General features: G+C 38.5%; 1 protein-coding gene across 1 annotated transcript in view; it reads right to left on the reverse strand.

Moving 5' to 3' along the window:
* Positions 1-12,820, reverse strand: part of rb1 (retinoblastoma 1) — a 42,864-nt gene that overhangs the window by 22,274 nt on the left and 7,770 nt on the right. Inside the window, exons 6-17 of the mRNA XM_057821227.1 lie at positions 11,657-11,706; positions 11,378-11,488; positions 11,148-11,293; positions 10,987-11,064; positions 10,775-10,884; positions 10,616-10,690; positions 7,882-7,969; positions 7,681-7,797; positions 7,541-7,597; positions 7,371-7,402; positions 6,891-6,967; positions 6,583-6,809 (exon numbers count right to left, since the gene is read on the reverse strand). Of these exons, the coding sequence (XP_057677210.1) occupies positions 6,583-6,809; positions 6,891-6,967; positions 7,371-7,402; positions 7,541-7,597; positions 7,681-7,797; positions 7,882-7,969; positions 10,616-10,690; positions 10,775-10,884; positions 10,987-11,064; positions 11,148-11,293; positions 11,378-11,488; positions 11,657-11,706 (1,168 nt within the window). The remainder of the gene's footprint in view (positions 1-6,582; positions 6,810-6,890; positions 6,968-7,370; positions 7,403-7,540; positions 7,598-7,680; positions 7,798-7,881; positions 7,970-10,615; positions 10,691-10,774; positions 10,885-10,986; positions 11,065-11,147; positions 11,294-11,377; positions 11,489-11,656; positions 11,707-12,820) is intronic.

Genomic DNA, 12,820 nt, shown 5'->3' on the forward strand with positions numbered 1-12,820 from the left:
AGAGCAGTTTCGCAAAGTCTATGTACCAGTCATTGCTGAGCAACCTAGCTTGCAGCCACACAACTGAGTCATACATACAAAGTGCTTACGCCACAACTGTAGGTTGTGTGACCAGCCAATGCCACAGACGCACAATGACGCAATAGCAGCCAGGTGCGGTCAATGACTGACAAAACCCAATTACGCAAGAGTTTTATAACATTACAGACCAACTAAAGTGAAACAAATTCAGAAGGAATCTTATCGTAACATATTGCAGGTTATTCAAATACGTAACCATTTTATTAGTAAACTGACAAGAGCAATATTAACATAAAGAAATTTCTTGCATAAGCTGTCTGCTGCAAGACCGAGCGGTTTAACATTCCTGTCAGGAAGATTCGCCTGAGGGTTTGACACAGGAAAACGCCTCATCATCTGTAAAACATCAGCGTGCGAGCGACGACATGCCTGGAGAAATGTGCCGAATTCCGCGATCGAGGATGATGAAACCTGTGTGACTGAGTCAGTCTCAATTGCTTGTAAAAGACTCAAGAATTTACCCGAAGTGTGCACGTTAGCATGTCTCAACATTTTACAGGGCACTATTTTAACTGCTTGGCTGCTATTAACGGCGCTAGAAGTCCAATCCATTTTGACTAGGAGGGGGTGGAAGCGATTGTTCACTCCTAGTCAAAATGTACTGGACGTTCAGCAACGTTGCCGACACTGGAAAAAATTAGCATTCGCAGCAAATCCTCGTAGCTTAAATAAATAGCATGTCTCGTTATCCCTGAAATGCCTGACAGCCAGTTCAGGTGAATTGCCGGAATTTTCGGACTATAAGGCGCACCTGACAATACGCTGCCACCCACAGAATCTGACAAGAAAACGGAATTTGTTCATAGACATGCCGCACTGGACAATAAGCTGCAGCTGTCCTCATTGTATTAGGGATATTTACTAGAGATATCCCGATCGGGATCACGTCATTTTCAAAGTATAGGAATCGGCAAAAAAATATCGGAGATGCCTTTTTTTAAATATATAAAAAAAAATTTTTTTTAATTAAATCGTTTTCTAATTGTATTTAACGTTACAGACATAACATGTTACACTCACCCAGAGTCTTTAGTTTAGGCTTAAGGTAGGGTTATCAAATGTATCTCGATAACGGCGGTAATTAATTTTTAAAAAAATGTATCACGTTAAAATATTTAACGCAATTAACGCATGCACTGCGCATTGTCGCGTTCAATCTGTAATGGCGCCGTTTTATCTATATATAGAGCTAAAAGGCAGCATAAAATGAGTAGAGTGAATTTTGGCAGCCTTTGGAGCCTTTTTTTAAGTGGCTAAAGCCTTACAGTCCCTCTCCCTACGATTAGAAATATCGTGAGAAGCAATGTGGGGAAGAAAGGTAGTAATTGATCTTTTTCTTAACACCCTATGTCAGATATGTCCAATGTCCGGCCCGGGGGCCGAATGCGGCCCGTGGTCAAATTTCATCAGGCCCCCGGCCTCTGTCATGAAATCAATAACGTCTGGCCCGCACACAGACTTAATAAATTGGTCAGCAGTACTGCTACCAGCATATGAAGTAGCTTACACACTAAATGCTGCTCCTCATTTACCCACTAAAAGGCAGCAGCACTCTAAGGAACATTACCCCATGTGACACTTTACTCCTAATTTTCTAAAATGGCGACAATTAACCCAAAAAAGTTGACTGCGATGGCTGACGCTTCAAAATTGGAGTATTTCTTTACTAAAATACGGAACAACTGTGTCTGCCTCATTTGCAAAGAGACAGTCGCTGTTTTTAAAGAGCTCAATGTGAGGTGATATTACCAAACAAGACACGCTGACATGTTCGACCAGATTACCGGGAAGATACATAGCGAGAAATGGAAGCAACTTGAGGCTAGTTTCACAGCAGCAGTTTTTCGCAAGAGCCCGAGAATCGAAAGAGAACGCTACAAAGGCTAGGTGCAAGATTGTTGAAATTATTAATAAAAAATAATAATAATAAAGCAAATGTGACAAACAGAATGGCTTGCTAAAATTTGCTTATATATATTGTTCTACGTACAGGATATCAGCCAAGGTCGGCCCTCCACATTTTTACCACACCAAATCTGGCCCCCTTTGCAAAAAGTTTGGACACCCCTGCCCTATGTTATTTCCCAACGTAGAGAAGATATATATATTGGTACCACTATGCACAGTCATGGTTGCACTTCCCATCATGCATTTGGGCAGAACAGTTAAATGGCTACAGTATCATTTACTGAAAGCTCAACAAATACACTAGATGGCAATATTTAGTCACAATATACAAAGTCACATTTATCCTTTAAGAATTACAAGTCTTTCTATCCGTGGATCCCTCTCACAGAAAGAATGTTAATAACGTAAATGCCATCTTGAGGATTTATTGTCATAATAAACAAATACAGTACTTATGTACTGTATGTTGAATGTATATATTCGTCCGAGTTTTATTCATTTTTTTCTTAATGCATTGCCAAAATGTATATGATCGGGAAAAATTATCGGGAATGATTAGAATTGAATCGGGAGCACAAAAAAAAAGCAAACTGATCGGGAAATATCGGGATCAGCAGATACTCAAACTAAAACGATCGGGATCGGATCGGGAGCAAAAAAACGTGATCGGAACAACCGTAATATTTACACCAAAAGATATTAACTGGTAACACTGTATTTGACAGCGGCGTCATGAAACTGTCATAAGACCATCATAATCAGGGTTTCCTCTACATATAATACAATGTAGCGCACCGCCACACCAAAATAAAAGCCTTGCAAAAGAGATGTTTTTTTTTAAAGCGTTTTAAACTAGCAGCAGCCTAGTGTGAAGGCTTCAGCGGCAACCTATTCATTGTGTATTGTAATGTCCATAACTATGCCAGGCCCCCTTAAGAGACAAGCTGTGACGTAGAAGGAAGCGAGAAGGAGAACGGGCAAGATAGCGAGAGATAGCGGTCGCATGTTGTGGCTGCCAGCTGTTATTTTTTAAAATTATTTTTCTTTATTATTGTTGCCACAATAAAGTGGGTAAGCCAATATCGACTCCTCTCATTCTTCCCCCCATTCGGAGCATTACAGTATTTTGGATCGGACTTTTCGGCAAGAGTGAGCAGTGGACGGCCGTCTTGGACGGAAAGGAAAGTTTGAATTAATGAAATTAATTTTTTGTACACTAGTTCCAAAATTGTTCAAAAATCCTCGCAGGCTAAACAAACTACTATTTCAGTATAGAGTGAACCGTTAAAAACAATAAATAAAATACTCAAGTCCCCATGGGCAGCTTTAAACTACATTCAATTAATTTAATGTTGTGAATCAACCGTTAAAGTTGTTTAAATTGCTCCCGTTATTCCATAATTTTCCTTCCACTTTCGACGTGAAAGTTTTAAAACCGTTTCATCATTTAAAGATAGTTTCAAGTCAAGATTGATTTTTATTTTTTATTTTTTTTAAGACAAAAAGGAATTAGGTTTGCTACAACAGAGCCTTCTAGACAAGTTTACTGCTTTAAGATGGCGCCTGTTTATTAGCGCGGGAAAGTCTGTCATTTCGCATCTAGTTCTTGGTATATGATCTAACACGGCTGTCATCTGTCATTTCACATCTAGTTCTAGATATATTTCATATCTACGATAGCCGTATGTTTGTAGCAACTACCAACTGGGCGCTGTTGGTAGCGGCTGTCGGCCGCAGTCAGGTATTATTGTTTGTTTTGTTTTTTATCTAGAGGCATGAGTTGAACATGATATTTACTCTCGGTCCATTCCTCATTGCGTCCCGAAGATCGCGCTGACTGTGTTTGATTTCCGCTTTACCTGGTATAATTCAATAATCGGAATTTGGATGTTTGTCAATCGTTCTCGAATCTTCCACGGCCAAATCGCGAATAATCTAAGAATCGGAAATTTCGCACGCCTCTAGCGCTGACTGTGATTTAGTTCCGCTTTATTTGGCATATTTCAATAATCGGAATTTTAATGTCTGTGAATCGTTCTCGAATCTTCCACGACCGAATCGCTAATAATCTAAGCATTGGAAATGCACGCCTCTACGAACAGCTAACCAAACACACCAGAGACCGAATTGTAGACCTCTACAAGGCTGGACAGTGTTACGGGGCAATTGCCAAGCAGCTTAGTGATATAAGATCCAGCGTTGGAGCAGTTATTAGAAAATGGAAGAAGCTAAACATGACTGTCAATCTCCCTTGGACTGGGGCTCCATGCAAGTTCTACCTCGTAGGGTCTGAATGATCCTACGAATGGTAAGGAATCAGCAAAGAACTACACTGGAGGAGCTGGTCAATGACCTGAAAGGAGCTAGGACCACTATTTCCAAGGTTACTGTTGGTAATACATTAAAAAGAGGGGGGAAAAATGATGAGTACCATCCCAAGAACACCATCCCTACAGTGAAGCATGGCAGTTGTAGCATCATGCTTTAGGGGTGTTTTTCTGCATATGGGATTAGACGACTGCACTGTATTAAGGAAAGGATGACCAGGGCCATGTATTGTGAGATTTGAGTGAATAACCTCCTTCCTTCAGTTAGAGCATCAAAAAAATGGGTCGTGACTGGGTCTTATAACATGACAATGGCCCGAAGCAGACAGCCAGAATAACCAAGAAGTGGCTTCGTAAAAAGCATAACAAGGGTCTGGAGGGGCCTAGCCAATCTCCACACCTAAGCCCAATAGAAAATCTTTGGAGGAAGCTCAAACTCCATGTTTCTCAGTGACAGCCGAGAAACCTGATTGATCAAGAGAAGGTCTGAGTGGAGCACTGGTGCAAAAACCCTGCTGCAGTCTGTGCAAACCTGGTAAAAAAGTGACAGGAAACGTTTGACCTCTTTAATGGCGTACCGCACGCATGCTATTTTTAGACCGTGACGTCGCATCGTAAAGCGGATGTAAAGTAGAAGTGGGACATTATAACCCCCCCCGCATAGAAACACTGTTAATTCTGCTACTTTTCTACGGTAATCTTTCAAAAATGCCGATTACACATTGCTTTTTTGGAAATTGTACAAACGACTCTAGACATATGAAGGATGTTTTCTTCATACGTTTCCCGAAACCAAAAACTCGGGAGGAAAAAATGTGAAGAATGAATCAAATTGCGCAGACTTTTAACGGCAGCTCGCTGAATCCATTCACATTTCATATGCAGTAAACATTTTGTTGGGTTGGCATGGCCTTTCAGAGGACATTCAGATTTCAGAGGACATTAAGATTTGTTTCAAGAGTACAGTTACAGTTAGACCCCACTTTAATGGTTAATGCAGTTATTGCAATTTTGTTGTTTTATCGCAATAAATTAATTTATTTACATTTCAAAAACCAGATCCCATTCATTTACGAATATGATTGCACTTTAGTTTACATATTTAAATGTTCAGATATTAAGATTTGAATGAGGCAAAACATACTTTTTCTCTCAAATTTATTGTTATAATCATTTGTTTCAGATGTAATTATTTTCTGTATAAAAATTAATTTGGTGTTCAACAAGTCTTTTTTCAAACTTGACTCTTGAAAAAGAGGGGGTCGTCTTATAATCAGGGCCGTCTTATATTCGGGCCAATACAGTAAATTACCCCCAAGAACGGTCAGAGACATAGGACAACCAGAGGATATAATATATAAGAAAGACAGGGCTGGTGGTAAAGGATAGCTTGTTGAAACAAGAGAATGTCATTGTCAGTCACGTTGATAAAAAAGCTAAGGCTATGCTTAGGTCGGCTCATTTTTTTCTCGTCTTTTTCAGCCTTCGACACTCAATCCATCTCTTTAACTGAACATTTTTATGTTCTTCCACATCTTTGCCAGTGAATTTGGCACCAGGGACATTATTTTCAGAGAGAATTGGTAGGTTTAGCTCTGTAAACATCTCCTTCGTACACGATTTCCATTCATTTCCTATTAGGGACAAATGGTGGGGTGTCCCCCCTTAGCAACAGTAGCTAATGTCATGAATATTAATGAGCGGAAGTGACGTGTTGCTTGCAGTACGCCATTGTAATCAAAGGCTACTGTACCAAATATTGTCGCAGTATAATACAAATAAATTACAAATACATAAATAAGTGAAAAAAAATCATACAAAACCGACAATACAATCAATCAAAAATCAACTCCCATGAAAATTTCAAACCTGCCCATCATTTCTAAGAGTGAAAACTTCCAAAATCGTGGGTGTTTAAATACTTATCCTCCTCACTACAAATGGAGTTAGTGATCAAATTTGCCGGATGACACTTAATGACATCTGTCAAAAGCATTCATTAGTGCCCATAACAGTGTCATTTCATAATTATCACAGTCTTATGACAGTCTTATGACGCCGCAGACAAATACAGAGTTACCTATTAACCCAAATAAATCAACAAATAAGCCGCACTGAATGATCAGTTCAAAATGAGGGAAAAAATATATAGTCCAAAAATTACGGTCCAATGAAAATAAAATTGTAATCAAATTGAGGCTTGAAATGACATAAAATGAATTTCCCCTTATTCACATGCACCCCCAAGCTGCTAAATCTCACTCACCGTCTTCCACGCTATCCGTTCCATGATGAGGTTCTCGCAGGCCTCCAGATGCTTGACGATGTCTTTGATTAGAGTGGCGTCCGCTTTGATAAAACTCTCAATGACTTTGTAGAAATCAAAGGCGCTGAGGTCCAACACGTCCAATATCCACGGAAAGCACAGGTTCGCTGCACCCGGGTCATCAGCATTGCGTCCGTGATTGTAGCCCCCAGTCTTAAAACTGCTCTCTAATCATGACAAGTAAACCCTCGTTAGTAAAACCTAAATCACAGTTAAATTAATATTTCAACAATATTACAAAAACCCACCTCCGTATGTTGCCATGACAACTTCCAGAGCACAAGCCAAGAGTGATGTGTGGAATTTAGAGTTGTTAAGAAGTTTACTGGAATGGATGGAAAGTGAATTAAGGACAAAAAAAATATACAGTGTGTGCCTCAAGATACGAAATAAACTCGTTACGTAGCGGTTCTCTAATCATGAATCGAGTTTTACATGTAATTGGCCTAATCCGTTCAAAGCTATGCTAAAACGTCACATTAAATTTGCTCATATCTTGTGATTGCCTGTCTTTTTTGTAATGCTTATATCCCCCTAGTGGCGCTTATGTGTAACTAGCTTCCACCTCATTTTACAGACCAGTGTTGTTTTGTCATATGATTAACAGCATTCATATTATGAAGCGTAAAAGCTTCAAAAAAAGCTTTCCGTAAAATGAATTTTTCATAAACCGAAGCTCTCGTATCTTGAGGTACCAGCATATTAATAGAAAAGTTGATCTTTACTACCTGAAATTTTGCTCAGATAGTCGTTTCTCTTCCTGGGGATGGAAAACGTAGCGTTATGGAAAGTATTATTGTACTGGAATCTGGATATATTTGACAAAACTAGATTTTCATGAATAACATTGCAAAGGGATACTTTTTTCAAGAAAAAAAAACACATATTAAAGACATACCGATTTAAGCATTGCCTCCATGACTTTGTAGTAGAGTTTGACACCAAGATTAAATCTCTAGTAGGCAAAACAAACAAAAACATTAAGCACAATTAATAGCAGGAATCTTGATAGGCGTACATAAAAATGTTAGTACGTACCTGTCTTCCAAGGGAAATGCACCGTGGTCCAACTGCCTCAGCAAACCTCTGGCTGAATTTTGGTCCCAGTGTCTCCAAGAGCCTCAGAATGTCCTGAGCTGGGTCCACAGTACAGTTCTGAAAACACCCCCCAAAAAAACAACAAAAAAAAAACGGTGGTCATCACACATCGTTGACGTTTCAATTATTGCGAAAGCGTACCTTGAAATATCTCGCCAAGTTGGGAGATGGCTGGTCACCACGAGAGGTGAGATCTCCCCTCAACTGCTGAATGGAGGTCATAGCAGCTCTAAGGAGGCAATTATATATATATATATTAGGGCTGTCAAAATTATCGCATTAAAGGGCGTTAATTAATTTTTTAAATTAATCACGTCAAAATATTTGACGCAATTAACGCAGATGTCCCGCTCAGACACATTTAAATGACGGTACAGTGAAACGCTCACTTGTTAATTGTGTTTTATGGAGTTTTGCCGCCCTCTGCTGGCGCTTGGGTGCGACTGATTTTATAGGCTTGGGCACCCATGAGCATTGTGTAAGTAATTATTGACATCAACAATGGCGGGCTACTAGTTTATTTTCTGATTGAAAATTTTACAAATTTTATTAAAACGAAAACATTAACAGGGGTTTAAATATAAAATTTCTATAACTTGTACTAACATTTTTCTTTAAAGAACTACAAGTCTTTCTATCCATGGATCGCTTTAACAGAATGTTAATAATGTTAATGCCATCTTGTTGATTTATCGTTATAACAAATACAGTCCTTATATACCGTATGTTGAATGTATATGCATCTTGTGTCTTATCTTTCCATTCCAACATTAATTTACAGAAAAATATGGCATATTTTATAGATGTTTGAATTGCCATTAATTGCGATTAATTACGATTAATTAATTTTTTAGCTGTAATTAACTCGATTAAAAATTTTAATCGTTTGACAGCCCTAGTTTAAATATAAAATTTCTATAACTTGTACTAACATTTTTCTTTAAAGAACTACAAGTCTTTCTATCCATGGATCGCTTTAACAGAATGTTAATAATGTTAATGCCATCTTGTTGATTTATTGTTATACTAAACAAATACAGTCCTTATGTACTGTATGTTGAATGTATATCCATCTTGTGTCTTATCTTTCCATTCCAACAATAATTTACAGAAAAATATGGCATATTTCATAGATGTTTGAATTGCCATTAATTGTGATTAATTACGATTAATTAATTTTTTAGCTGTAATTAACTCGATTAAAAATTTTAATCGTTTGACAGCCCTTATATATATACAGTACCCTAATTTTCGCACTATAAGGCGCATCTGACTATAAGCCGCAGCCCACCAAATTTAGCACGAAAACGGCATTTGTTCATAGATAAGCCGCACTGGACTATAAGCCGCAGCTGTCCTCACTGTATCATGGGATATTTACTCCAAAGGATATTAACCGGTACAACCTTATTTGACAGGGGCATCGACTGTCATAAGACCAAATGAACCATCATTAAACTTTGAACCAATTAGTGCAAAGCTTTATTGCTTCAAGAAGCTTCATTTGGCCATAACTGCTCCCTTGGGGGAGACAGTCAACCTCTGCTGCCACCTGCTGTTGACTGTTGTCATCCAACATGCCTCTTAGAATGCATTGCAGCGCTACAGATGTAAATAACAATCAAAAATCATGCTCTGTGCTAAATATTTCTTCAGTTAGTTCCAATTGTTTCACCAATTGCTAGTTATGGTATTTGCTAACACTTTATTTGACAGTGGTGCCATAAGACTGTCATTACACAATCATAATTATGACATGTCTCTGTCCTGAGCATTCATGAATGCTTATAACAGATGTCATTAAGTGTTATCCGGCAAATGATCTCACTTTTGAATGGATGCAAAAAATCCAAGATGGACAAAAATTGAGTTAGTGACATAATTTGCCAAATGACACTGAATGACATGAGCATTCAGCAATGTCCATGATAGTGTCATGTCATAATTTTGATGACCTTATGACAGTCTTATGACACCGCTGTCAAATAAAGTGTTACCTAAAAAAAAAAATCAACAAATAAGCCGCATTGGACTATAAGCCACAGGTATCAAAATGAAGGAAAAAAGTAGCGGCTTATAGTCCGAAAATTACGGTATATACATAAAGCTAATTCATTATGAAGTCTATGGCTAATTTTAAATGTTCCAGAGTAACGTTATGTAAATGTAATTGTAAAAATACCTATATATTCTGGTATACAGTACACGTATATGGCGGAAAACAGACAAGACTGGAGAAGCAGTTTCTGCCCTTGCACCCCTCTTTAAAATAAACTGCTGTATTTCAAGCCAAAAGAACAGTTGTTTGATAAAACAATGTCCATATGCTGCCATAGTAGATTCATCCTGCATTGAGTCCCCGAACTATTTTTAATTAGTCCGTTTTATCCTGGAAACCCGTTTACAGGCGTTGCGCAACCGCTTTTGTTTCAACCCAGCCCTAAAAAGAAGTAATAATATTTACTATTCAAAATGTCTGTCAATTTTGGCTTAGAATCATTAATTGATGTCTAATACTTCGTTGATTTTTTTTTTTTTTTTTTAACTTTTAAAAAATTATTCACTCGCATATTTGAAAACTTCTAAATTACGTCACAATGAAAAAAAATGGTGTCTGTAAATAAGTCATGGATATCTACCTCATAACTATGGCTTAATTGTATTTTTTTCTTTATTGTCGCATTTCCCCCAGTATTTTAGATGATAAATAATCGATCCCAAAAAAAAAAAAAAAAAAAAAAAAAAAACATTTAAAAGGGTAAATACATGAAAAAGTATATGAAAACTATATGAAAATCTCGACCACTTCTTAATGTTTGTCGACAAGTTTCTAAGTTGGGGTACCGCTTTCTACTGTACAATATGTTACTCTCACCTGATTGGAGTCTGTGGAACCGGCATGGCATCCTCTTCCAACATATTTTTCTTCGGTGTTCTCTCCACTTGTACCCTGAAAGGATAAATTCATTATTTTCGAGTCATGTTCTGTTAAACCATATTACACTAGTAGTTATTTTGACTTCAAATTCCGTACGGTTCCACTTGAGGCGCAAGAAGTGTCTCGTCGCTGTCCAAAAACAGCCGAGCATCAATGTCTCTACACTTGAGGTAATGCTCTTCATACTGTTGATTCATACTATTGGCCTGCGGTTAGAAAGATGTTATACCCGATTTATGATGGTATTGAACGATCGTGTTTCAGTACCATTGAGTTCATGCACAGTTAGCCAACAGTTGTAGCCATACCTGAGGAAGACCGGACAATTTATGAAGGTCCAAAGACACCAGGAAAGCAGAAAAACTGGTCTGATACACATTTTTTACCTATGAATATGAAGCACGCGTTGGGTTATTGCTATTGAAAATTGTTTTCCCAAAAGTAACACACAAAACAAAGAGAGGCGGACCTCATCTACATTGCATTCGTTCTCCTTGCACAAGGTTTCGAGTAGGAGGAGGTCCACCTCCGGCTCCGCAGCTCGCGCTTTGGCGCTATTCTGGTTGCGGCGAGAAGTTCGCGTCACAGGGCTTTGAAATTTGCTGATGGCCGATTCTAAAACCGACAATAAAGACATGATGTCGTTCCCCGTGCAAGGTTTTACAACCTGATCGCAAACTTGCCATCAGTGCGGCTTACGGTAAAGAGGCTGCAGTAGATCAGGAGAGCATCGCTTGGTGAAGAACTCCAGCGTGCACAGCAGCAACTGAAATGATATGACGAGGTCGTCTTCCATCTGTAAGGCTTTTCCTGCATGTGAAACATCATCAGTCATGAGAAATAACAAAAACTTAAAAATCAGGTCCAAAACATTCCAATGTGGACACTGGAACCAGAAGGGAAGGAAGAAAACGGACTTTGGAATTGTTCCCAAAAAAATGGAGCCGATAGTAAATATTGTTTTATTAAATCACTAACCTTTGGCTAAGAGAAACATCGTCCAGCAGGTCCGTATGATCTCGTTCTCCCTGGAAAAACAGATGTTGAATCAGTGAAAATCAGCAAAGCCTCAGTATTGGAAGGAGATAGTACCTTTTCTCGTATGCACCGTCTAACTGTTTGCATTATTTTAACACACTTAATATAATCAATCAGGGAATAGTATTTTTTCTCGTATTTACCGATCGACTGTATTACTCTGACACACTTAACTCATTCACTCCCAGCCATTTTCACCGGAGGATGGCCCTTCGCTCCGAGCCGTTTTACTGGATTTTGACTTATTTTGCAAGGCCAACAGAAAATTCTGTTCTATTGCTATATAAACATGGAACCCACCAAAAGAAATATTAGACTCTCTTCTTTCAGTAGGAAAAAAGTAAGTTCATATCATTTTCCATTCTTTAGAAATCAGCATTAAAAAATAGCTTAGTTTTAGCAATTTCCAAATTTCTGATGAAAAAAAACGGAGAAATTGAGCTTTTTGTGAAAGCATACATTTCAAACATAACTTTGACTTATACACAGCTATTTTTTTGCTTGAGTTACATCCCAAACATCTGAATAATGTTTTCCTTTTACAAAATAAGATAAACAACAAGACAAATAGAGCTTTTGATAGCAAAGTACCAATTTATTTACACATAACTAATTGAAAGAGGATGCTGTTCTGGCCGCGACAGCCGGTTAAACTTTTCCCTCATCGCCGTCTGTCTCATAAAGATGAATTTTTTTTTGTCTCTGCTGGCTCTGCTCACGAGCAGCACAAACTCAAAGGAATCGTCCGCTGCACTGGTGGTCCCGGTCGTTCTGCTCGGTCGTCCAGCGCTTGGCATCCCGGGCGTCCTACCGTTTGTTCAGCTCGATCGTCCGCCGCCTGGCATCCATTCGGTCGTTTTCCGCGGCGCCCGGCCGTGCGGCTTGGCCGTTCGTTGCCGTTGAATCGGGTTGCAGTTCTTACCAAATGCGCTACTGCCCTCCAGTGGCCAGTTTTACTGCTAAAATTAAAATGGATTTTCAGCTTTGTGCTTTGGAGCTAAATTGAATCACGACCAAGAGATGTCTTTTTTGGAAATAAAAAAAAAAAAAAAGTAAAAGACGTATAAATATGTCTTTGGGACACTGAAACTATTAAAAATAGAA

The sequence above is a fragment of the Corythoichthys intestinalis genome, chromosome 18 (assembly GCF_030265065.1).
Source record: "Corythoichthys intestinalis isolate RoL2023-P3 chromosome 18, ASM3026506v1, whole genome shotgun sequence".
In the NCBI taxonomy this organism is placed as follows: domain Eukaryota; kingdom Metazoa; phylum Chordata; class Actinopteri; order Syngnathiformes; family Syngnathidae; genus Corythoichthys; species Corythoichthys intestinalis.